Source organism: Dermacentor silvarum, chromosome 2 (genome assembly GCF_013339745.2).
Source record: "Dermacentor silvarum isolate Dsil-2018 chromosome 2, BIME_Dsil_1.4, whole genome shotgun sequence".
Taxonomy (NCBI): domain Eukaryota; kingdom Metazoa; phylum Arthropoda; class Arachnida; order Ixodida; family Ixodidae; genus Dermacentor; species Dermacentor silvarum.
The window spans coordinates 162,368,010-162,394,981 of record NC_051155.1 but is presented as its reverse complement, the minus strand read 5'-3'; the positions used below and the strand labels follow the sequence as shown (position 1 = coordinate 162,394,981).

At 43.5% G+C, this 26,972-nt stretch overlaps 1 protein-coding gene across 1 annotated transcript; it reads right to left on the bottom strand.

The window, feature by feature from the left end:
- Positions 1-230: 230 nt before the first annotated feature.
- LOC119441991 (probable glutamate--tRNA ligase, mitochondrial) lies at positions 231-26,972 on the bottom strand. The gene is made up of 12 exons (XM_037706680.2): positions 26,480-26,972; positions 23,951-24,061; positions 23,523-23,570; positions 19,902-20,057; positions 16,928-17,008; positions 14,675-14,862; positions 12,569-12,623; positions 11,091-11,201; positions 6,706-6,921; positions 5,580-5,679; positions 4,528-4,688; positions 231-3,081 (listed from the first exon to the last, which is right to left on the bottom strand). Exons 1-12 carry the CDS (start codon positions 26,693-26,695, stop codon positions 2,962-2,964), a joined length of 1,563 nt encoding a protein of 520 aa, XP_037562608.1. The 5' UTR covers positions 26,696-26,972; the 3' UTR covers positions 231-2,961.

Sequence of the window (26,972 nt, the reverse complement as noted above, 5' to 3'; positions counted from 1 at the left end):
GCATATTAAAGGTCAATACATAATACCAACATAATGTGCTGGTAGGCAGAAAAATGTGCAGGAGTAATCAGTAGTCAATTTAATCAAAATACTATATACACTGAAAAATTTCTCAACTGCCACCTGTACATTTTGTGTTTGTATGTCACATAGTAAATCATCACAATTTGTTATTCTTCATATTTATGGAAACCAATGCTGCTCATAAGAAACCAGACACACCAAAAACGTTGCCAGGCAACATGAAAAGTTCTATTTTATTTCTACATTTTGCTATAACCAAGTTTATGTACAAGAAGTAAACAGCACAAGTCATGAGAAATGACGACGACAATGTCATGACTGAGGTCATTGCTGAGTTCATCACTATGTCATATACGGGCTGGCACAAAGTTAAAGAGAACATGTAAGCACAAGACCTATCCTCTGCAGTGGCGGCAGTGGCTGTCTTGCTGGCGCTAGGGGACAGTGAGTACGTAAAATCGACATAAAAAATTTTTTTCATGCCAAAAATGACTGTTCTTGACCTGCGCTAAGAAGATTTTCAAGCAAGAACGATAGCTCACAATGAATGATAACTGCAATGATTAACATTCATTACTGATTACTGAATGATTACAGTAATGATTACCATTTGTAATGTGTGCCTTTTTTTTTTCCACGAAGATTGGTCAAAAAAATTGCCTGCACAGTGCAACTGGATATGAAACTAAAACAACAGCCTACTGTCAGAGTCAGCCTAGACAGTCAATGTCATGGCCATTGCCACCACAAAATGGCAGCAGAACATGCTGCATGAAAATGATGATGTGCCACTTTCAGTCTTTGATTACAAAAGCTAATTTAGGACAGTTTACTTTATACGTTGAGCTAGTGGCAACAAACCACAGCACGTTTTTAGCATTTCGGGGAAATGAATGCATCGCAAGAAGAACTAGCAATGCGTTTAGTCTAAGCGTGGGCCACCATCCCATCTATGATTGTTGCAGAGTCATTTGATAAATGCAGAATATCAAATGCACAATGGACTGCATGGAGGACAACAGATTGACGACGATGGACATTAGGTGTCAATAAATTTAGACTCAATAAGGTAGAGTATGGTGGTTTCATCTTTTTTCAGATTGCCAGAATCAGAGGCATGCTACACTCTTGTCGGTAAAAAATAGAGTGCGCATTTGATTTCTAGAGTTGAACCTCAATATAACAGTAGTCTGTAAAATCAGTAATTTGCTTCATTATATTGAAATTTTGTTACATTGAAAGTCAACCTTTTATGCTTATTAATAAGTAAAGTCACCAATGATTTTTTTCCTACACAGAAGGGGCTGAAACATTTCCAAATGATTGGGCAGGCAATCGAAATAAGCGAACTTGAATTGAAAGAAAAAAAAAAAGGATATATCATTTCGTTGAATTTGAGAGTCGGCGACGAAAGATACGGTTTCATGCCGTTACAGTGTAACGTAATGCCATGTTGACGATATCTTTACATTGGCGGTACAAAGCAAAGTCAGGTGCTTTGGATGCAAGTGAAAGCATGCGAGGGTTAGCTGAGAAGATGGTGGTTTGATGAACGCTGCCTAACCGTGCAAGCAAGAGGAAAGAGGGGGAGCGGAGCGAGCTCGCAGTAAAGTGATCAAGCACACGTAAGTGGGGAAGGGAGTGGGGGCAGGTCGGCGTGTGTCTCCTTTTCTAGCGTGGTCGTGGCTATGCACGGCTGAGTGCATAAGCAGCCTGCGGGCTCTTTAGAGGTAATCTGCTGGTGTGCAAAGATTAGGGATGCCAAGATGGTGTGGCATTGTGTGCACCGTTTTCCCGCACACTTAGTACTACAGGTTCTGTAATCTCGTGTTTTGCAGGGGTTTTCAAGTGAGAAACAGATGAAACATTCGCTCCCCGCTGCCGGCGCTTTTCATGATAGCTCTGTCCCACCGTAGTCAAACACTGTTACTTGATGTCATATCGTCGACACCTCATGAAACCGTATCTTTCGACGCCGACTCTCAAATTCAACAAAATTTTATTTTTTTTCACATTCAAGCTTGCTATTTCTGATTGCGCGATAATGCAAAAAATTTTCATGCCCCTTCTGAGTTAGAAAAATCCAGAAGTAACCGTACTTATTTGCACAACAGGTCGAATATCAATAGAACAAAATTTTGATATAACGAAGCAAACTGCCAATTTTAGTGACTTAGTTATAGTACCTACGTTTAACTGTACTTCATTGCATTGAGAAATGGTGGAAGGGTGAGGGGGTGTGCATAGGGAGGTTGGATGAGGGACTCCTATGTATGCACAAAGCTGTAGCCAAGTGGTCATTGTTCAGACTGGACCAAGGACCAAGTTATTGGCACCCTACTATTTAATACTTGACCACTCCATGTACACTGGATGCTTATAGTGCTGAGCTGCTCACAATCTTCCTCAGGCCCTTTTTATAAAATACATTTTGAAAAATAACAGGGCAGGACCTAAGAGGAGGAATTTCCCTGTAAGACCACATCTGAAAAACCTTCATAGCACACAGAGGCTAGAACTCGGGCACTGTCGGGCACATAAGTCTGGATACTACAGTAGCCATAAACAAAAAAGAAATTGACCTCCTTGTGCCTAATGTGTGCTGCATGAACTGCATGAACTGCTGGAGAGTAGCAGTTGTGCACATGTGTGTGCACAGCACCATTCAGTTTCACAAAGTATCTCTTGGCTGTGAAGAAATTCATTCTTTTCATGGTACCTGTGGCATCCAGATCTTCCACTTGGTCTCGACTCTACTGGGGACAAAATCATGACTCAGCTTGTTTACCACACACTCAAACAGCTGCTGATGTGACAACAGCAACTACAGCTGGCATCAAGGTGGCAAGGGAAGTTGGACGGCGTTCTCCGAGCTGGCAACAAGCCGAAAGCAAGTTGTGCTGGTAACACCTCACTTGGTATAACAGACGCTCCTGATTAGGCTTCCTTGACAGCCCCAAAACTGGCATTGTTAGTAGTGCCTGGAACTCGCTGCAGGCGGTGTAATGTTCGCTCTTTCCCCAGGAGCAGCATCATTTCGGCTACGCCTGGCCCTTGCTGCGAGACGGCAATGGCCGAGATACTTTGAATTAGTGACATTTTGTGTCTGCACACACATGAACACTTATGATCTGCATTATGTTGATTGTAAGTCTTCAACACTAAGTCGCTAAAAGCATGGTCTGATCTCCAGTCTCTTTCCCATCGCCGCATTACTGGTCTGGCACTCTTCCACAAGTTCTACTATTCATCACTTAATCTCACGCCTTACATCTCAGCCCCGTCAGGCATATCTAAACGCATTGGTCATCTCAACCAAACTGTCCATCCACCGGTCCATACGAAGACATTTAAAGCATCATTTTTTTAGAGAGCAGCAACTGAATGGAATGGTATTCCCAGGAACATTGCTACTATCAGCTTCCGAAAATAATTTTTTTGATGCTCAAAATAATCATCTGCATTCTTAAGCATAATTTTTATTCCTCTATCTACACATGTTTGCATCTCACACTACTTATGTTCATGACTTCATCATGCCTGTACCGCCCATGTATACTTTACTAACGTATCTGAATGATGTATGCACACACACATTATACAAGGTGTTTCAGCGAACACTTTCAAAAATTCTTAAAGGTTGCCTGTAGCAGATAGCACAATTCTAGTTCATGAGCTGGTCTACTCGAAGAGGCGGACATTACTTGCACAAGAAATTCAAATGCATAATCGAATAATTAACAAAAATTCACTAATTAAGTTTTTAACTAATTACCTGATGGTCCATATTGCAATTTACAAATTGTAGCCGTGGAGTTCGCAAGGCGGATCCACTTGGAATGAATTCTCGGGATGACACCAGTTTCGAGATATTAATTCCCAAACTTTGCGGAGAAATGCATTGGCGTTCCAGTTGGTTTCTTATCAAAACGTCACTTTATACATTGAAGCACAAAATTAACTGGAACGTGTATATATATGTATATGTATATATATATATATAGAGAGAGAGAGAACTTTTTTGTGATCCTCTTCAGATTCAATATATCCGGGTTCGACTGTAGTAACCACCGACCCTTCGAAACAAAGCGTGGCGGCAAGGCATGGGTGCAGCGTTCTCGTCGACTTGGGCCGGTTCGACAGGAACGCTTGAGCGGCCGTTCCCAAGGTGGAAAGACATGGATGGTCATTTCAAATCATTGAAACAGGCGTAATGCACAAGTTGCCGCATAAACAATTGCGCGAAAACGAAAGTGATGCCGTCAAGGCATCTGATATCGCAGCGGTGCACGTGCCAGCGCACACCCCGTGTCATGCTGTTTATGCTGTACGCGACAGCTGTCCCTGAAGGTGTGCCTTGAAGGCGCCCTGAAGGTGTGCTGAAAGAGGCTTTCTTATTTGCTTCAGGAGCATGCTAAGTGTGAAATGGCTCTCTATTGTTGACATGATTTGTCTGGCTGCCAGACATGCCAATGGCGCTTCTGCTACACGTCAATAGCTTACCTTGAGTCCGCTAAGCAGCACACGCAAATGCCGCATGAAGTCACTGTACTTGAGCCCAGCTTCTGAAGCCACCGATCTCAGCAGTTGGCTCAAGGAATCATTATTGTACTGGCTGCTGTTGAAGCTTTTCAACTGGCTGCACAAGTGGCTAACTGCTGCAACTGTCGAAGGAGGGAGAACAAAATGTTGTTCGCACATTCAGTAACATTACTTATTATGTGCCTTGGGAAAATATGTGCAAAAAGTACATATGGTGCGGCTCGTCATCTGACCATAAGCACAGCAAAAGTTTAGTATGACATTTAAGACAGTACAGAACTCTGCTTGTTGCACGGTTCTTTACTTCGCACATGCAGTTCATGATGACTAGTGGCTGACAACAGAAATAAATGAGCAAGTTAAGGCTGCCAATGTTAGGCTGTTGTACCCAGTTCAGAACCATGGCCTTAAGAACAAATTTGCGGTGCTTCCTTTATCAACTGGCTAATATGCAGTCACTAAATCCAAACAATAAATTCAGCTAAATTAGTTTTACACGACCCGTTTACATAAATGGGTCGTGCTTTTGATGGCATCCCAAAATCTAATAAACAACAACAAAAAACATGGTTGTGTCATCAAAGCATAATTGTGCTGTTCATCCATCCACATTATTCAGTTGTTAGGGTAATCAGTGAGGCAGAAGAATGACATTTTAACGAGAGCTAGGAAACCAAGAAGACATCATCACAGTGTGATAGGCAGTCAAAATCACTACAAAGGTAACATTTCTGCATGACATTTCTGCCAACCAGATCAACTGTTGCTAGCGTATTTTCTTCTGCTTCCGTGCTTCCGTGTGGCTCGAACCCTCAGCTGTCAAGCAAAACAACACTCATCTCAGCTTCTGATGCAAAAAAAAGTGACGTCATATCACTCTAAGATAAACACAACTCGAAAAAATTAGCACTCTGAAAACACAAGCTATTGTGAACAACAAAACAAAAGATGGACATGTGTGCAAAAGGGCTGCCAAAAAAAAAAAGCCTAAGAAAGCAATGAGGTGCACTTACCAACTTCAGGTTTCTGCTGGTCTTGGCCACTTAGAACTGGATCGGACCAGATGAATGCCATATCCGGAGTAAGCAGATCGTGCAAGCTGTCAATCCGCTCCTATAGACAATGAGCAGATGCTAAGCTAGAACACATGGACACAGAGGCTCTACAAAACAGCGCTACATGGGCAGCCTCAGCGGTTGTTCAAAGCCACCCCTAACAAAATAATTGAGGTCTGTTTATACTGGTCAGTAGCTACCATCACAATACTGTGTGATTTGGCTACTGCATAAACTACCCTATGACAAGTGGCCAACACAGGAAAGAACCTGCAAGTTCTATTAAACTTAATCATTTACAAGTTTCAGAGAAGAGAGCACTTAATGAAAGCTGAAAAGCCTCCTATACCCACCTTCATTTTCTGTTCTAATAACCAACCTATTATCATGACATTATTGAAGATAAAAGAATCTGTACAAACTGATTTGGCATTGCTCTTTAGTGTCCCTTAAATGAGGGGGGCCGCGCTAGCTTAAAGCCCCTCGTCACTTATAAAAGACCAATTGCCGATTGCAGACAAGAAGCTGCAAAAGTGTTGGGCAATAGGAGTTTGCTTTCTTTGTGCTCTGAAAGCTATTGGAATCCTGTCCAGTCTATACGATTACTCCTTCATACTTTTTCACCTCTTCAGGATTTCATAAATTTTCAAATCTCCCAGCATTCTTCACTGATACACATTGCGTGTACAAGCAAGCCAAGGCACACAATATTGTGCTGTCTTTATTTACATAGCATAATAAACTTATGAACGCATGGCTTACACTTCAATAAGGGCCACGTGCGACCACCGCTAAAGATACCGTTGATATACTGCATAGGTGCAAAAATCAAATGAGAATTGCTCTTCATGTGTGTGTGAGCATATTTTTATTTGCACCAAATTGTAGCACCATTTAACAAAATAGGAGATGACCTGGTATTAGCAGAGCCCACGGCACCCTTGATGCCCATGCAGTGTGCCTACAGTATTCTCTGCATGTGGTGCTGCGTGGAGCCCAAGCCACACGTGTGTGCGCTCTCACAAAGTCTGCTCTGCCACCTAGTCCAAGCTTAGCCCGAGGCTCAAGAAAAGCTAGGAGGTACCTTGGTTTGGTGCAGAACATGGATGATGTCGTGCTCAGAAAAGGACGTGCTAACTGCAGAGCTTTCCTGCTCAGCAAGAAGCTGTTGCAACTGCCTGGCAAGCATCCGCGTACCATCCTCTGAGCCAAGGCACGAATGCAGGTGCAGCTTGTTCAAGGACTGAAGCCGGTCAGTGTCCAGACGACAGGAGCCTGCCTTCAAGTCGTCAGGTGAAAACTGCATAGAGTGGAGAGATGTGGCACACATAAATGCATAAGATTGTGCGTAAATCCCCCCACCCCCCTTAACCTTTTTCTATATCATGTATAAGCCCTACTGATTGTTGAAAATTGTACTGATAGCACCAATGACAACAGGCATCTTGTTGCAGTATAAACGACAGAACCCTCTAACTTTCACGGCAGTGGGCTGACTTCTGTTGCACTAAAATAACTCATGCAGCTACACAGACTGAAAATTCCGACGGTGCGGGAATAATTTCAGCTGCAAGTATACAACTAAAGTTTTGAACTGCAAATGCAACCTTGTTAAATCGATGTCTGACTGCATAAGAATAGTCACAGCTGTAGAGCTTGCGTAAGTAACAGGGACATACAGCACATACACAATACCTAAACATACTGTAGAAGTTAGCCTCACCTTGAAAGGCTGAGTTTTTCAAGTATCATTAAAAAGAATGACTATGTCCAAGAATGCAGTAGACATGGTTAACCTATCACGGTGTGTTGTAGACACAGTGAAAGAAAACAGTGAACAAGCAAAAACTGGTGCTGCTGGAGATTTCATTTGGTTGTAGTACATACTTCACGGTGTGCTCCCACAGAATGTGTACCTATGTTACTCTAGAGGCTTTGTTTTCACATACCTAACTTTCTCAGAGCCAGGCATATGACAAGACAAGAGCCAAATGTCATGCCTGCTATAAATGTTGTCACTATTATGATTTGTGTGTTGCACTATGGTTTGCACACTAGAATATTAGGGGTGTGCAAATATCAAATTTTCAATTTCAAAGTGAATTTGAATAATGAAAACCAAGTGTGAATCGAATAAAATATTTTTTTAATACAAATACTATTCGTTTTGCAAAAATACAATTTTTTTCATCAACCAGAGGTATGAAAAAAAAATAAAGTTTATTATTTATTTTATTGCGCGGTCGTGCAGCAATTAACGTACACGAAAATTATGCTTTGTGGTCAACCAAATTCGCTAGTACAATACTTTTGCTTGACAGTAACACAACTGCAGTTATTTAACATTGTCATGAAGGAAGGATAGCTGCTTGACATGTTCGGGGAGCAGCGACGCCCTCCTGCATGTCACAATTTCTTCAGACACCGCAAAGAGCTGCTCACTGTACACACTAGTGTCTGGTATCAGCAGGTATCTCTTCACAAGTCGAGCAAACAGAGGGCACGATGCTTACACCACCACACAGATGGATCTTCTATTTAGTCCAAAATCTCATCATGCACATATCTTTCAACCGTGCTTGTGACAGTGAAAATTGCTGTCATAAGAAAGTGAATATTCCTGCTGGTTGATGAGCTTATCAAGTTCTTTCGATAGTGCTGACGTGGAAGGAGCCTGTTGAACAGAAGCTTTCTTTGTTGAGGACAATCTAGGTTCCTTGGCGTCAAACTTTTCTTTGCCACTTCTGAAGTCAGGTTTTTAATCCAGTTTGCCACTGAAGCATCCTGGTGGTACTCAGCTACTTGAGAATGAGGGTCTAAAAACATTGCTAAGCTTGCTACTTGGTCAAATTTGTAGTTTGAAAACAGTGTTTCTAGGCACTTAGCCAGATTAGTACCACACACAGGTGTTTCCATCAGGCAGCTGGTGTTGTCCGTATCCATGTAGAGGCAGCGCAGTATGGTTGCTGTACTTGAGCTGATAGTTTCAGGTAGCCATATGCACCAGCAGAGGCCCCTTAATAGTGCACACTTCTTACTTTTCATATGCTTCATTGCCCAGCAAATATGCTTCACCACAATACAGTCTGTATGCTTTGCGGCATAACACAGTTGTACAGTTAAACCTGGATATAACGAAATTGACAAATTCCCGAAAAACTTCGTTATAAAGAGGATTTCGTTATATGCAGCTTGGGCACGAAAATTCGAAAAATCAACGTTTACCGTATTTACTCGATTTAACGCGCCCTCAATTGTAACGCGCACCCGTTTTCCGTTTTCGTCGAAGCACTCATCCTCGGAATGTCACACCAGGTACCGGATGTGTGGACGCGTGTCGTTTCGCACAAGCGCAAGGCATCGGAAACGAAGAGCGAGCGTCCCGATGGCGTCGTAGCGTCGTATACTGTTACAGTAGAACCTCGCTGTTACGTTCCCGGGGGCTGCGTTTTCCCGGCTGTTACGTCGTTTTCGACCGGTCCCGGACAGCTCCCATAGAACTCAATGCGTCATGCAGCGAGCAGCAAATTGCAGCGCGTCAGCGCCTTGTCGCGAGGCCACCGTGGCATGCGCGTCTCGCCGCGCGGCAGCGCGATAACATCTCCCGCGCTCTCCGAACGGGCGAGCAACACCGCGAGCGCTCGTTGTTTCATGCGAGAGACGACGATCGTCGATTGAAAACCCGGCGCGGACCGGCGTTCCGGTTGTGATGGCTCCGTGACGTCACTCTCGTCGCTCTTGATTGGTTCTTCATCTCACGGCACGCCACAAGACCCCCGATTCCTGCCGCTTTTGCCGCGCGTTTCTGACGCACGTTTTTGCAGCGTGTTTTTGCCGCTAGCGTGGCCGTATCCTAAAGTCCAAGGGCGATAACGCAGTCGCCGCGCGCCGTATGCTGTATGTGCGAGTGAAAACGTGGGAGGGGAGCCGACGACCGCGTCTAAATCTCGCGCGCGCAAGAAAAGCAGGGAGGAAGCACGCCTTCTTCCGTTGCGCTCGAGGCAGCGGCGAGGGAGCGAGGGGGAGGGATAGCGTGGCGGCGCGCGGTCGCGCAGGCCGTATCTTGAAAGCGATCTGCGTTGGGGCAGAGTCTAGCAGTGTAGGTGCGTAGGCGGCTCGTAGCTTTCTGCATGCTGTGTGTTCTCGGCGCTCAGTTTGCGTTGAAGCGATAGACAACAGCACGAAGGTCACTTCGGTCGCTTCTGCAGCGGCGCTTCCACACGCCCCAAGCGTTTGACAGGGCTTGTCCGCGCTCATCGAGTCTGATGTGCCACAGCGTGTACCAGCGCGTCGGCAACATCAGCTGGAAAAGGAGAGAGTGCCGGCTTGGCGGGCTAGGCCAGCTGCAGCAAGCGGCAGGATCAGATTTGAATGAAGGGAGGGGGAAAGGTCATGCCCGCGGCGGCAAGATCGCCGGGGTCGAGGGATGCAGGGCCGCCTCGCACACGCACGCACGCACACGTGCGCTCGCTTCGCATTCCATCGCGGCGGAGAAGGTGCTTCCGGTTGCTGCTCGCGCAAAAATGACAAAATTTGGGGCGAAATCTCTAGGTGGTCGGAGGGGAAAATTCGTTATATCGAGGGGGTCTCCCGCTGCCACTTCATTACGTAGAGGTCTCAAATACATGTGCTTCTATGGAGTAACGGCGGGGAATCGAAAAACTTCGTTATATCCAGGAATTCGTTATATGGAGGTTCGTTATAAGCAGGTTTAACTGTACCACGCCAAAGCTGACTTAAACAACTGACAATGGCAATTTTGGGGGGGTTCGAATATTTCGAATGATAAAAGTGCCTTTTGAATCTAATAGAATACTAACCGATTTGAATTGAATATTCAAAGTTTTGAATATTCGCACACCCCTATAAAATATAATAAAACTAGTGGCCCACTGTACCTGATCCTATATTAAACAACATCTTGGTATGTACATGTATTGAATTCAAGGGCAAAACAATAATGACAAAGGATGCCAAGTGTAACTGCACAGAGAAGAAAAACAGTCCATTATACAGCAAGCCTAGCACATAATCATTGTAAAGACAAGGACATTAGAGAGAACCCATAATAGCATAAAAGTAGATGAAAGAGGGCATATGTCCTGCAGTCCTCTTTTATGTCTCTGCTTTACTTTAGATTTGAAAAATTCCCAGGAATCTACATAGCCATGCCAGGAGCATGTACAGTGGAGATCTAGGTGCACGAGTATTTTTGCATTCCCTTCACATTGGAGAGTGGCTGCCACGGCCAGGAATTGGACCCACAGCCTCTCATGTTTAGCAGCAGAATGCCGCAGTCATTGAACCCCTGCTTTGTGTAACCTGAATGAGGTCGGACCTAAAAATGCGACTAATTTGCAATGTTCACGAAGAGGAACTCAATGCAAGAACTACCACGAAAATGGGCAGCCTTGGAACTAATGGATGCAACAGACAAAGGGGCAAAATAGGAGAAAACGTGCAGTCTACCTGGTCAACCATTTCAGAGAGCCGAAGGAACTGATCCTTGTACTGCTTGCCAAACCCACCTCCTGCCAACACCAGTAGGTTGAGCACAGCTTCAGGTGAGAAGCCTTGCTCCTGTAGTGAAAGCAGCATGGGTTTAATGTTTCTGTCCTCATAGAATGGTCCCTAAACAGGTTTGAACATTTTAAGTACCTGCGAACAGTGGGCCTTCATCCCACGAGACCACCAGACTATGATTCTTGGCTCTATGGGACCAACCATCGAGCACTATTGATTTTCATCGCCGAAAGCGGCCTACATTTGTATATTTAATAGTTTAGGCCATTGGGCGAACTTTCGAAAACAAGAAAAGTGAACAGGTGAAACATAAAGAGCACATGTAGACATAATCACTTCAGCCCAACACCAGATATCCATATTACATTGAACCCACACATTAGAGCAAAATCCTGCAGGCTGACTCTGGCAGGAGTGCACATATACAGCTATGTCACTGGAAGTTCTCTGCGATCCCTCGGTGGAAACAGTCTGTCAGTAGTTACAACAAACATTGTGGCAGTTACCACAGCTGGCAAAGACAGAGCATGCAGACCGATTGTGAGCAGGGATGTAAATTCATTGCATAAGATTAAGAAAGTGTGTCATCATAATTCAAGGCTTTAACATGTACTCACACCTACCCGAGCCCCTGCGGAAGCTGCCCTAATTAAGTACATTCTGAGGTGATAAGATGAGCACTGAGATGAGTTGCAGGGCAGCATAAAAAGGAAAATTTTTCAATTACTTCCAAATGCCTGTAGCACATATACTACTGCACCTTATTTAAATAAACCTTACAAGAGAGTGCCCCTTGGACACTTCTTCAAGTTGGCAAATGAGAACAATGTTTTAGACCAAACATTTTTTAAGTCATCCTTAAGTGAAACCCTTTTTCTCTGTGTGCTCAGTACATTATGAGTACATTATTCTTCCACTGCCGCACCGCCCCCCCCCCCCCTCCTCTCCCAAACACCCTATAACTTCTGGCTTCTTGGCCATTCCCATGTAGTGGATATGCATGATTATTTGAAAAAGAAAGCAAGTATGCAAACAAGATGGCAGCCTCCACTATGAAGGAATGCTGCTGTGGCAGTAAACAAATTCTGAGCCAAAGGAAGCAAACTCAGCTGAGTTCCCCGCTTTGCTTTTCCATTGGCTGCCATGCGGCATAATGTGGAAGTGAAATTATAAGCATGGCAGCTCATTTCATGCAGATACTGCAAAAGTGACTTGCGTAATGCATTATTCATGAGCTATCGATCATAGTTGTTGGGTTGGTCAGTTTTTAACATTTCACAAGTTACAAAATCCATTTGACATGACAGTAGCACTGTCCAAGCTACAAGAGAAACCTGAACAGCTCCTACAAATGAACAAGCATTTCGAAGAAAACAGAGGGCTCTTCATGTTACCTGGCAAAAGTGCAAGGTAGAACAACTCACTCTCAGTTTTTCCACACGGATGTCGTCCCGACGCTTGGAAAGCTTGGTGCCATCCCTGCGCAACATCAGCTGGAATGATTTCACCTGCAAGAAAGGCTGCTCGCACTTTTTAACACAGCACAAAACCACAGACCAGTACGTTCGTTTCAAATGGTGGATGCTGAGGCCAAAATTTGTGGTTTTTCGAGTTGCCTTGTCTTTCTCGACTCACTTTTCACCGTCTTCTCGCTCAAATATTGCTCCAACATTTTCACACATTAACGTGGAATGACCTGGCATAATACTGCAAGCAAACTGCAAGAGAATGGCGAGATGCACAAATTTAAAAGGAAGGTGCATCTTCCGTACATGCATTTCCAGTTAAGTACCTTGGTAAAACTATGCATGTACAGTTGCTTCGTCTGCATGAAAGGGTGCTTGCTAACACCCGACTAACAGCAAAGCTGAGCTACAGCACAGCTGTGCCACAGTTTCACAACACATTCAAGGATGCAAAATTCTGTAAGCAGGCTTTCCCACACATCAAGGTGGCAATCATCGCACTCCCAGCGCAATCAAAGTCGAGCGAAACTTGCTAGGTACTCGGAAGGAAAGGTGACAGGAACAGCGACACCAATTTGCACCATCACACATCTTACTCACTCATGAATTTTGCACATGGTCTGTTACAACTCACCGTTTTTTTTTTTTAAGTAAAAAGCACCTTCCTTTTTTTAGTTACAGCAAAATTGGCAGCTACAGAAAGCACCAACATGAAAGGGAACACCAGATTTGTGTTTAAGGCTAGTGATTTCTTTGTTGTCGTGCTGAAGTAAAAGGCTTTCAGTCATGCCATTTGAAGCAACAAAATGACAGACACCGACCAAAATAAAAGCTGAAAAAAAATAATAAAAACTGAGTAAAAGACGTTTCGGCTTCGCTATGGAAGCCTTGTTGTGAACAAGGCTTCCGTAGCAAAGCCGAAACGTCTTTTACTCAGTTTTTATTATTTTTTTTAGCTTTTATTTTGGTCGGTGTCTGTCGTTTTGTTGCTTCATGCTTCATCCCGACCAGACGGGCTTCCGTCGAACCCTCAATTTCAGTCATGCCATTTAATAGTATGCCAACATATTTTTTGAAATCTTGGCTCATGTTAGCTGCAACACCCTTTATAAAAATAGCAGTGAGTGAAGCTCTGACTCCCCAATTTGCAGAAATTGCTGCTTGAACACACATTTAATTATCTTTTCGTAGTGGCGATAAGTGTACAGCTTCTGTCAAAAGAAACGAAGCTAGTAGGAGCACGAGTGTTGCAGAATTCTTCTAATGTTGCACCATACATGTAGACCCCTGGCACTAGAAAATTCCAGAGAGTAAGAATGTCCATCTGCCTATCTAGAGCCTTTGAGCAGTGCAAATGCAACAGGAGACTGACTAGACAAGCTGGAGTAAACTGTACTAATGGACACATTTTTCTTTCCTTGGACAAAAGCTGCATGTGCATGTAGCATCGTCCTAAATTACAATAATGAACTTTTAGGTGGAACTTTTAATGTCTGTTCCACTTAGGTGCTTATACATTCATACAAGGTGCACAAAAGCTCTGCAGGAGACTAGTGTCGCAAGGGCACAGATCACCTCATAGTGCAGTGGGTAATCTAGCATAATCCTTGCTCTGTTACTGAGCAGACTAAGCATATGGTCATGTGACATCCACTTGATTTCTCCGTTGTTCGACAGCTGAACTCTGCATGTGCCATTCATGGCTATACAGTAGGATGCTTACCAAAAACTTCTTATCTATGTTTCTCTGCAGTGCTTGAATCTGTGAACTTTGACACATGAGTGAGCACATCAGGCCATAAATAATAGTAAGCTACTAGACTCTGTTCTGTGCACGTGAGCCACATTTTCACTATAATAAAGTACTGCTCAATGCAAGCTGCAATATTGCTGATTTCGCATATAGGTTTCCAGTAAAATATGTAATCACATGCAAGGCATCCACCAATGTAGACAAGGTTGTGCATCTGTCCCACAAAAGCCACATTATATCTGAATTGTTTACTCCTGGCTAACCAGCTCTCCTAAAAGCAACCAACTAATGATGAAGCATAGTGAATGCACTTGTTCAGTAGCAGAGGCAGGTGCCAGAAGCGGGGTGGCTCCCAGCCGAGAGCGCTGTACAGCATCAGGTGCTTGGGGGTTGAGACCTGCCACTCGACACCTCGCAGCACATCAGTAACCCTCATGAGCCGGTCATCCACAACGCATGCTAAGTGGTATGTTGGGAAACCATCACTTTTCAGGATCACCTGAAACAAGATCAACATTTGGAACCCAAATGAAACCCAGCACATACGACGCAAACAAAGAGGACTGCAAGCATCTCGCAATGTAGGCCCTGTGAGCTGAGGAATACCACCCATACTTTAGTCTTTAATAGCACTAACTGCACTTGCCCCAGCATTTAGTGCCAATATTGCCAGAGGTGAGTTCAGGTGCCATGTTCTTGACTGAACATTCTTGTCACTGTTTCTCTCTCTCCTTTAGCATATACTTTCACTTTTACTTGATGTGGCTTCCAACGTGACATTCTATGGGAGCAGCGGGCACTCCGACGCCTCTAGCTTAACCAGTCAGCATTCACGGAAAGCGACATCCCTGAAAGTGATTGATTCCTAACACCGCCCCTGTTCACCCAAAGCAAGAGAACTGTGGTTCCCTTGTTTTGCTTGCTGAAACAAGCCACACCCGTTAACCCATTTTAGGTCGATGAGTTTTGGCATCAATCAGGGTTAACTTCAAGTCACAAAATACTAATATAGCCCTTGCCACAGTGTGAATCCTCATGCCGGAGGTGGGCAAATGTAAAACATGCTGTTTAAACTAAGCACAGCCCAAAAGCTATTGTCATGACTCATCTCCTTGTACATGATGTGATGTGGCATGTATCATGTGGCAGCCCTGAAGTGGAAACTGGCAGGGCATACTACTCTTGGAACACATTGAACTCCCCAAATTTAGCAATCAAAAGGCAAATAAACATCGTAGGAGTTTGGCACATACTTGGGTCTCACTACAGGAACTTTATCAGATTGGCTACGCTGATGATCAGGAACACTCTCATTAACTGCAGTTCAGACAGTCCTCTCACCTAGAAAATTCTGTTTTCCCCTACCGAATCAGCAGTTTCACCCTAAGTGCAAAGCAATGGCAGTATTGTGTAATACTATGTTATGTGCAGTCAGTCTTGCAGTGTGACTCTGCACAGTACGACTAGCTGTAAACATTTGAAGTGACGTGTGAGCAATTTGCACATCACTACTGAGATGAAATCGAGCTTCACATGCAGCTGGCCTGTACAATGTGATGGTACTTCGGCAGCCAACCCAGACAAGCAAGAACAGGCGGTCCAATTATTGGTCTGCACTGTTATTTGAGATGGTAGCACTGTACAGCCCCCCAAAAAAACTAAAAAAAATGGTCGGGCGTGCACAGGTATACAGAAACCAAGAAAGAGACACAATTTGTAAGGGATATTCAATGGGCCACTGTGCTTATATCCGCACAAAAACAATACCAAAATCTTCGGAAAGTGGCAACACCAGCCACAGAAAAACAAGCAGACTTCAGCGATTATTTCAGTTCTGAACTCATTTACTGTGACAGCAGTCACTTTCCTGAGTCCCCCTGCAACCCTTGCTCGCAAAACTCCTGCGATCCTCTGCAAACACCCAAATGTGTGAAATGATGGTGGCAGGATTACAGCATGATAACAATGACGGCATGCCGCACATGTTGTGGCATAACTGAGTCGAACGGACAGCCAGAGCAAGTCCCATTTCAAGCTCCTGACTGGAGTTACACTAAATCTGACTTACATTCGCCTTAGTCCTAAGCCGAGTGGTGACCAGGTTATCTGGGCCAAGAGCAAGTAGTGCCTCTTGTAGTCAGACTACACAGGCGGCAAGAGACAGCAATGCTAGAGTGCTAGAGGTTGGAGGCCCATTTCTCTTGACAAGCCAGAAAATGAGTATTGCAGCTTATATTCCATAGTCATTATTTATGCCAAGCGTGCATGATTCATAATATATCTCCGAGATACACAAATTTAGCTGTGAGCACACTGTTGTGCTGACCAAATCAGTTCTCTGGATATCTGCAAGATGGAGGTAGATTTGTATAATAGCTAAAGGTGACATTCACCAGAATACAATTTGAAATTGGAAGTTATACAGGTACCTCAAAAAGAAAGCAGCACAAGTGAAGATAAATTCACCAAGGTCACAGACCAGTATGAATTTTTTTAAATTTTCTCCGGACTTTCAAGCACTGCACACAGAATCAGTATGATGTGGGCATTTGGTCCTTACTCACAGGATCTCCTTCCGTTTGAGCCAAATTGAGGGTTACTGGTCCATGAACGCCATCTTGAAATGTCAGGTTGCCTTCTGTCAGCTGCATTCCAATCGGAACATATTGTGCATCAGCCATAAAAGTACTGGAACAGAGTAATACCTAGTAATGAATATTTAGTATTACTTGAGTAGATAACTGAGAAAGTAAACTGTTTTGTTATAAAATAGGCTAAAACAGCTCTTAAAATTTGGAAACAATAAATGCCTTCACCAAAAATAAAATAATAGCAATAATTCACATGACAAGACTTAACGCATATGTAATTATTAAGCCTGTTATACAAGGAGGTATGAAAAAGTTGTGATCATCACCACGAAATAAATAAATGCAAAACGTGTTTTTTTTTTTTTTTTTTTACTTTGTCGTTGCATATCGACATAGTTAGCAGTCAGATTCACACATTGCTCTCAGCCTTTTTTTAATCCTCCATAAGCCTTTATAGGAGAAGTCTCAGATTTTATAGAAAACCACTGTTCGACCTCTCAAACAACTTCATTCGCATAATCGAATTGTCGACCTCGCAGTAGATTTTTCATTTCTTGAGGCAAGAAGTGGTCACTTGGTGTGAGATGGGGAAATACTTCATAGCCACATTGTCTTGCTTCCACAGCAACAGTTGAGATGAGTGTGTGGGTGCATTATCGGCAAGAAGGCAGGCATCTTGAAAAGCACAGCCCTATGTTTTTACTTCAGAGCATGTAGAAATTTGTTCAATAGTAAGCAGTAATATGTGCTCCTGACAATCAGACCTTTATTAGAGTAGCTCTGTCAGGATGACTCCATAACAGTCCCAGAATACTGACAACATGACCTTCCTTGCAGAACTTTGCACCTTGGCCTTCTTGGGCGGCAGGAAATCAGAGTGCTTCCACTCTTTGCTCCTCTCTTTATCCTCTGGATCATAGAGGTAGAAAGAATCCTCTTCGTCGTGCTTCAAAAGAGTTAGCATCTGCCTTGACAGGTCCCATAGTGTTTGCCTCTGAACAAGAGTTAGCAGTTGAGGTACTCAATGTGTGGACACCTTAGACATATGCAGTTTGTAGTGAATTATGTTCCGCATGCTACCATAACAAACATTTTTCATGCATAATCACATGAATGATAGCTTGTTGATCTTGCAGAATGAAATCATCACTCTTTCCTCACTGTGGTTGCATCATCGGAAGAAGCTTGGCCAAAACTAAGTTCATCAGTGAGAGATATGCGACAAGTTTTGAAATTTCTTTTCCACATCACAGCAGTTGAAACTGATGGACAATCATTCCCATAGACAGTCTTCATTTCACCATGAATTTGCTGGGCGTTATAGCCCTTCAAATGTAGAAACTATAATGGTGGGAGTTTCAAACTTCTACATCTTCAGGAACACTTAACTTCTACCACTACATGCAAAAAAGTAAAAGACATATTAGCATTGTAATTACACTATTACATACACAGACTTCAATAATTATACTGACAAAAATTAATTCAACCATATCTAATAATTATGCAAATTATCAAAACTTCTTTATATTCTTTGATACCCCCTCGTATGTGTGATCAAATTTACTGACTTATTCAGTACCAAGAAGAATTCAATTCTTTTTATTGCGATAGCAATTATATGGACACTCCAGGCAAATTGTCGGTATCAACACCACCGTGACGTACGCTGCCTTCTCTTCTAGCCCAGCCGCGGCTATGTGCCCTATTTTGGAGGTGTTTAGCAGTAAGTGAAAACGTCAGGCGAGCCGAAATGACTGGTGGCTTCGTGTGCACTGTGTTCTCGCGTGCCTAGTGCGTGTTAAAGCTAGAGACAGCAAGAATGCGAATTTGCTCGCCGCTGCTATCTCTCATCATCATGCCAGCGCTGTGACAGCGAGTGTCAGTGGTCGTCGAGTGAGATCTGATCATGTTTGCCTCTGCGCGCGTGACACTTTGCTTGTTAAGTTAATTAGTAAGCAAATGTTCACGGCAATTTATACGGGTGATTGAACTATGAACCTTACTTCTTAGTTGTGTAATATTTCGCTATCACTATCAATGTGTCGCCTTTCGGGCGAGACTGCAACTTTTTTCACAACCTTTTTCATAACTACGACACTGAAAAACCAAAATCATTTTCAGCTTAAAGAGTGAGTAAAAGTTGCTCTATACAAGTTTTAAGAGACTAAATTAAGACGCAACGGAAGTACATTTAGGTTCAGATAGGATATTTAAGTTACTTACGCATGTGGTGAATTCTGCCATTTCAAAGTAATAAGATTATGAATTGTTTCGAAGTATCTCAAATACATCTACATACACTAATTTGATAGTATCACCATATTGCTCCACGGAAATATTAAGGTCAAGCTGTCTTTGCTAAGGTGCAAAATCAGCAAGACAGCAGCAGCCAGCTGCCGAAAAGTGTGTGTGTGTGTGTGTAGGGGGGGGGGGGGGGGGCAGAGGCAAAGAAAGCATCCTTTAATATTTTAATGGAGGATACTGAGTAGGTGCCCAAACAGACATGCAGAACAAGAGACAACACGTGAAGTTGGTAACAGAAAACTGAGAAAGTTGGCCGGAGAGAAGTGAAGAAGTCTACATCAAAAGAAGCTGTGTGTGGTAAAAGAAGTGAACAAACTGGGGCCTGAGTGTGCATTGAGCAAGGAGCATTGCACTATGTAGAAGTGAAGAAGTGAAGTGCAAACATTTCAGCAAATATCAAAGAAAGCGTCGCTTATATGGCCGATTTTCATATACATGTGGGATCCGCCGATTTTTTTTTAGGATGTAGAAGTCTGGGAGGCATGTTTAACCTATTTACAAGTCATGTAGGCCATTAGTTGAAAGAATGTCTGATACACCAAGTTCTTGTAGGACTTTTTGCTAAAAGTGAAGCACTCAGTTATCATAAAAGTGCAATAAAAAGATGTAGAGAGATTAGTACTAAAGGCCCAACACCTACCTTTAAGCGAATCACATAGGGCTGCTGTCCTGGTGGCTTCTTTTCCAGCGAACGACACCGGTTGTCATAACGAGGCAGTTCCTGATTTCGTAGGGCATTCTTCCGGAGAATTTCCAGCCGTGCCTCTGAGCAGTAACACCGGTAGGCATGGCCAGTCTACAACACATATTCATCACAGTGACCACGCCATAGTCATAATGTTACCACACTGAAACTAGGAGCACAGGAGCATCGGTAAAGCAGACACAAATTTTAAAACTTCAACAATAGAATTAAATGGCCAGTGAAGCTACCATTTGGTGCTTGCAAGAGATCCGTCCTTAGACAGGTGAAAGAATCGGTTAGGGCGACTGGTTAAGGAAACCAATTCCTTAAAAGAAGCTTTCGAGGTATCGAGCTTTCGAAGAAGCTTTCACCAAGTTTCGAGGTATCGCACATTTATTTTTTCTTTTGGCAAGTGTGCACTGAACCAGTACCCGCGGTACTAAATATTTGCCAGCACATTAACATTGAAGGTAACTAACTGAGATTATTGTAACAACCACTTCGCTCGAGTTCTTGGAAAGTGGCATGAAATGTGTGTGACATAATGAAGGCACTCAATGGTGTTTTCCCACAGCTGAAAATCATATGACTTCAAATACATTTGATATCACACCCGTGCACACAATGCATTCAGAGGCACCAATGCAGCACTGTTCAAACACGATGGATGTGCATGGACAGTGTTACAGAAACGAGTTCAGTGCCACGCCATACTGAAGAGATGTTTGCTGTTAAGACATGAGGCTTTCTGATTTTAGCCAGCTGCGAACTTCTTAATATCAAGTTCCATATGTTTCGAAGGGACACTAAAGGGAAATGTTAAGTCAAGCTAAAGTGACAGATTAATGCTCAAGAACGTCAAAGGAGTCAATATTATCACAAATAAAGTTTTAGTAATGGAGAAATTGAACTAAATGTAGGACACGATTAGAGACTCCCCCGGGACATTCAAGTACTAGCCCGATGACAAAGGCACTTCTCATTATAATCATGTCACTAGTACTCAACCAAATGTAATAAAAAGATCATTTAATTACATTAGAAGATGAAAGAAAATGCTACTTGTCAAGTTCTATTTGACTTTTAGAAAAAGACTGATTGATGTTATCCTTGAGAACGACGCAAGCGGTCAAGAGGTTTCGTTTTCTCCACTGGTAGCCGCCTGCACTTTCGCACTTCAGGAGTTTCGTTATTGCGTAGTGCTGCGCTTGTTTTGCTGGCTTGTAAAACTCGTACAAACTACAAGTAGCAGCGAATACCATGTCCATGTAATGTTGGGGGATTACTGACCGGTCCACACCACTTGACCGAGAGTAGCTGCAGCAGCGAATCCAACACACTGTCTTAGCTTGGTTTCTCCACGGCCACACATTCGCAGTTTGCGCAGAAAGCCATAGCGCTCTGTCGGGCGCCGTTTTACTCACCGATGGCAGTAAAGGGCAGTGACGGCGTATGCAATGTCACCACTCTACGCTCGGAAGCAGTCAACTTGAACTGCACTAAAGGTATGCGAACCCTTCAGACGCAAGTTTATCATAAACCAAGTGTTTTCTTAGCCCAAAACAAGCACTTGGAGGTATCAAGAATGGTATTTTGATAGTCCAAGTCAGTCGGTAGTACTTGCCTTTTAAATCCCTTCAAACACACTTGATACAAAGCACCAACATATAGTTTGTGGAAACTGCACCAGCTATGCAGCTTTTCATAAGGCAAGCATATTGCATAAGTTTCCATGCACAGATGTGATACAGCCAAAGAAATCAGTTTCAAAGACAAAAAGGCAACCTACAGGCTCAATCATTCCTATAAAATGATGCAAAAATGGAACAATGGAACACATCTTTTGGAACTGCCCCGCAGACCCCCCCACCCGAAGAACTCCAGAAGCTTGTAGGCTCGCAAAAGTGGGAGACCCTGCTGGCCAGCTCTGATCCGGAAGTACAAGTCCGGGTCACAGCGCGAGCCCAAGAGGTCGCCTTCAGCACAGACTGAGGGCCATCCCTGGTGGGGTAGCAGAACCCATCACTCCCAGTACCGAGAATAAAGTTTTATGACTGACTGACTGCACCAGTGGAAGAAGTCAATCTGCAAAATGTCTTTTTGACAGGAATGTTGCGTCGGTACATGGATTCCTTGGTGCACTGACTGACATTACAAGGGTCTGAACTGCTAGTACACTGGAAGGATGTCACCGTGACATTATGTGGAGGTCTAGAATGTACATACAGTGAACTCGTTAAGACGAACTTGGTTAAGCCGAATTCTCGCATATAACAAACAACATGGGAACGTTTGTTTGAATTTCCATAGACTCAATGCAAAAAAATCCGCTTAAGACGAACCGCCTCAAACGTACTCTTCGGTTAAGACAACCATTAGGAGTGATCGCCACCGCTACCGATACTGGAGGCTAGGGTGCCTCGATGTGCCGCACTCGGGGGCGCACGCATCGAGGCATCCTACTGGAGGCCTGCGGCACACATCGCCCGTGGATAGAGGCGAAAACAAGACCATAAAACAAAACAAAACGAAAAAGTAAAAAAAAAAAAAAAAAGCGGAGAAACTCTCCTGGCCAATGCCATTTCTCAGAGGGAGCATGTGAATTCGTGTCATCATACGGGTCCAAAGCGGAAGATGCGAACGGCTGCAGACAAGGATTTAGAAGATGACGTCATTTGTGGCTGCTCGCTGATTTGCACAGAAGCGACAAACATCCATCATGGACTGGATGAAACTAAGCAAGAGTACCACTTGAAGACAGTTTTCTATGAAGTTCAGCTAAATAAATGCTTTTTAGGTCATTTTTCCCCTGCTGTAAGTCTACTTCATTTACTGTTTGAAGTAAGATGAAGTTTGTCTGTTAAGATGAACTTCTGATAAGACGAACAAATGTTCATGGTCCCTTCGAGTTCGCCTTAAAGGGAGTCTACTGTAGTGTACCTACATTTGCTCACAGAATGAAGTTGTCCTTCTTGCTGCCAATATTTCGGTGAAAATATTACTTTTGTGTTCTGCAACACTCAGCATAGTGTCCCACTGTGGCCACTGAAATTCACTGCATCACAATATTTCTGCTGCTCTCTTGTTTCAGCATGCTTGATTAATGATTCAATGTGACAATAATTCTGATGAGAAATACACCCACAGGTTTCCTTTCACAACCTCTGCACCTTCACTGTTTTACGGGCCAAGCAGTGTTTCATTGTGAAAAACAAGTTCCTCAAAACATTAAATCTAAAATATGGCTCATTAGATGGCAGGATAGTAACATATGTAAAACATATGTATGCACATACGTAGCATACGTACGCACGCACACGTACACAGACAGATGGGCAGAATTGGCAATGGCACCCCACACAAACCTCGAAGCATGCCTTTCTGAATTTCTAAAATAAAACAGAAATGCACGGATAGCTCACACACCACACAGTGTAATCATGAGCAGAGCAGAACACTTTACCAAGCCAGTTCTTTTGGTTATAGTGTGCATTCGTATTCACAGTTTATTGGCATTTATCATTTACATCAGTTGCTTCATCTATCAAGTAAAAGGTACAAAGGAAGAACACGTACCTCAAGAAGCCTGTGGGCATACTCTTGGTAGAAGTTTATCCTTTGAGACTAGAAAATACAACAGGTATTAATCATACACTACTCTCACAAATCATACACTACTCTCACAAATCATACACTACTCTCACAAGTCATACAATGCTGTATTCTGAGTGACTCAGTACTGGGCATTGTACTCTATAGTCTGTTGTGTGTACAAGCATGCAATGGCACATCTGGAAAATGTGATGTTATTTTTGTTTTCTAGTAAGTTTCAATTTTACTTAAGGAAACTGCTAAAGAACTTATGTAGTGTCTCCACTGCACACAACTGACTTGCACAGCCACATTTCAATATAAAAGAGACCTGTGCTCACTACTTTCGTTGCGCCTAGGTACAGTGCAAATAACATGCAGCATGAAGCGTCAGTGATGTAGCAAGGGCTCACCTGCACATAAGGACCTACACTGCCGCCCAGACCAGGGCCTTCATCGGGACAGAGGCCAGCCCAGCACAGCGTGTCCACAATCCTCTCAGCTGCTCCAGGAACTACCCGTGACTGCAATAAAACAGGGCTGCTGAAGATAGCGCAAATATTTATGGATAAGCACTGATCCTTATCTCATGCAAGACAATGCATGTGGTACAAAAAATAAAGCTTCTTGAAAGCATACACAGCTTGTATGCAGATTTGTGGAAGAACCCAAATTTTATTTCCTTTGATCATGAACTGTGATCGGCTGAAGGAAAAGTATCAGTTTTCATAGAACAGCAGTGCGGACTTAAAAGGAAAAAAGTATAGCCTATGGCATTAGTATTTACACTATTTCCAGTCTATCCTTATGATCCCAGATAATAATTAGTTCCAGATACTATGCTGTCAGTAATGGCTCGCTGTTTCACGAAAAGTCCTTGTTGAAAGAAGATGCACAAGATTTTTGCGAGCTTCAGGCATTTTCATACAGGAAAGAACACTTATTAAAGGGGCCCTGAACCACTTTTTATTGAAGTGGAGAAATACATTTGAAGTGAAAATAGGCCATTTCATGATGATGTGTGGTGTTTTATGGCGCAAGGGCCAGCTATGGCCAAAGAGCGCCATGACAAATGGTAATGCTATCGATGAATTGTGGATGGCGTGGACAATAAATTCCTCATGGCAGATGTGACATGGCTGTAAAAGGGCCTAAAAACTGTCACTGTAAATGGCGTAAAACATGTAAGTGGTAAAATAATGACACTAACTAGTTAGTGATGTGGGCTATGGCAATTGGGTTTTGTTAAAAACGTATGATGCAACAAATATAACAGTGATACTAGGGCTCGAAGAAAGCCTTTGAATACAAGGGCCCCTGTTAATAGCATGCTAAAAATTACCTGGCCAAATGATTTTTAGGGTGTTTACTTCATTTAAGAATTATAAGACTGTTTTCAGGTTAAAAAGCGGTTCATAGCTAAGAAAATATGATGGGTGAAGAGGTATGTTTTCGCGATATGCAGAAGGGAAATACCTTTTCCTCTCTGCTTCTATTGCAGGGCACTGAATAAAAACATGGACAACTGTCAGAATATTGCCGCACTTACTACAAGTCGGAGGATCACTCCCAGTCAAGAGGTAAAAGTGAGTACTGTAAGTGTGTCCTATTCAACAAACAAGTACTTCCTAATATTGTGCCATTTTCCTAGTTATCCAGTTCCCTAGTTTTGGTTTTATCATGTGTAGCTTACTTAATACCTGGGTATCCCACTCTCCTTGCCAATGCTTCCTCAGCTTACGGCGTAGAAAAGACTTTAGGCCTGTGACAGGGATGGGGATGTTTGCGTCTGTATCACTGAAGGTTACTGACGTAGCATTTTCATCAGCAGCTTTATTGCCTTTTATACCTTTGTGGCCAGGTACCCAGCATACGACAATCATTTGGTTGCACATATATGCGGAGCACAATAAACTGTACAGTTCATTAAAAACGGAGTTATTGTGTTTCTGTAGACTACTTAGGGCTCTGACTACACTTAATGAGACTGTGAAGACAACAGCCCTAGCGACATTCGTGTGCCTTATGTGTTGAATAGCCGAGAGTATAGCGTATGCTTCCGCTGTAAAGATAGATGTGTGTGGATTTGGTGCCCCAGATGTAGAAAATGAGTCTCCAAGAGCTGCGTAAGAAACGCCAGCAGAGGACTTCGAAGCATCTGTATAGTATTTTGTGCAGGAGTACTTCTCCTGGAGTTCAAGAAAATGGGAATGTATACGTGCCTCCGGTGCTTGTTTGGATATTTCTATGAAAGGCGGTGGAAGCACAGTAGGGGCAATTAGTACATTCTCTAGAAGAGGGACCTCTGTTTTTTCTGACAGTGCTTCCAACCGGAGAGACAGAGGGGGCCGGTTGGCTGGGCGGTTACGGAACAGCCTGACAGTGGACATGTCGCGAATGGTAGAATGACATGGATGCTGGATGTCTGATTTAACTTTCAGAGCATAGGAGAGACTTAAATATGTCCTTTGGAGATCTAGAGACCACTCGTTGGACTCAATGTACAGGCTTTCAACAGGACTAGTCCTGAAGGCGCCTGTAGCAAGACGGATACCCAAGTGGTGAACCGAACCTAGCATCTTCAAAGCACTAGGCGTAGATAGTTATAGACTATGGCTGCGTAGTCAAGGCGCGACCATATGACACTTTTGTACAAGCTTAAGAGGCAACTCCTGTCACTTCCCCGAGATGTACGGGACAAGTGAGGCCAGCAATGGACGCGTCATCACGTGATCAAACATGGCAGCGCCCACGGGATCGCTACGAAAAGGATCAATATGTGACACTATGTGCGGCATTTCATGATAAGCATTATATAAATAATATCATCAACAATTACGCACGAACTATCAGATCGATTGCGAAAAGCATTGAAGTCGAATGCACCGGCAGTTTTTTTCGCCCAACGCCGGCACAGGGTAGTGCCGGACAATGAGAGTCACCTGATCCGTGTCCTCGATCCTGAGAAGAAACTTGCCACCGTACTTTCTTGCAAAGAGGTAATTGTAGAGGGCTGTCCTCAGGCTTCCCAGGTGCATCTCGCCAGTAGGGCTGGGCGCAAACCGCACTCGAACATCCGACATAGGCCGCCTACCGTGGCACAAGTCGTGCAACGCGAGGATCACTCGCGAGCGAGCGTACTTCCTCCATGACCACATATTGAATCCCGCTTCTGTGTCGGCGCAGACGCACAGATGCGCAAAATTAGAGCCCGGGCACGGCCACTTTACTGTCACATGGCCAAAGTGGGAACACAACTTCGCAACGACTGCATTCGGGATTTTGATTCGCTAACACTTTGGAAAATGGATGCAGTACGTACACAGACGTTGTTCCGATGTCACAACAAGTCGAAAACGCCGTAGCGTGAGCAAAATAACTGATTTTCTGTGACACGGCGTAATAACAAGTTTCGTTCGCAAGTCGCGGTCATAG

Coding starts and splice junctions, on each gene's coding strand:
- LOC119441991 (XM_037706680.2), bottom strand. CDS start 26,695: ATGTGGTCATGGAGGAAGTACGCTCGCTCGCGAGTGATCCTCGCGTTG. Junction 23,571..23,950: donor GTGTAGGTCCTTATGTGCAG/GTGAGCCCTTGC, acceptor TGTATTTTCTAG/TCTCAAAGGATAAACTTCTA. Junction 6,922..11,090: donor TCTCTGAAATGGTTGACCAG/GTAGACTGCACG, acceptor CACTCTATGCAG/TTTTCACCTGACGACTTGAA.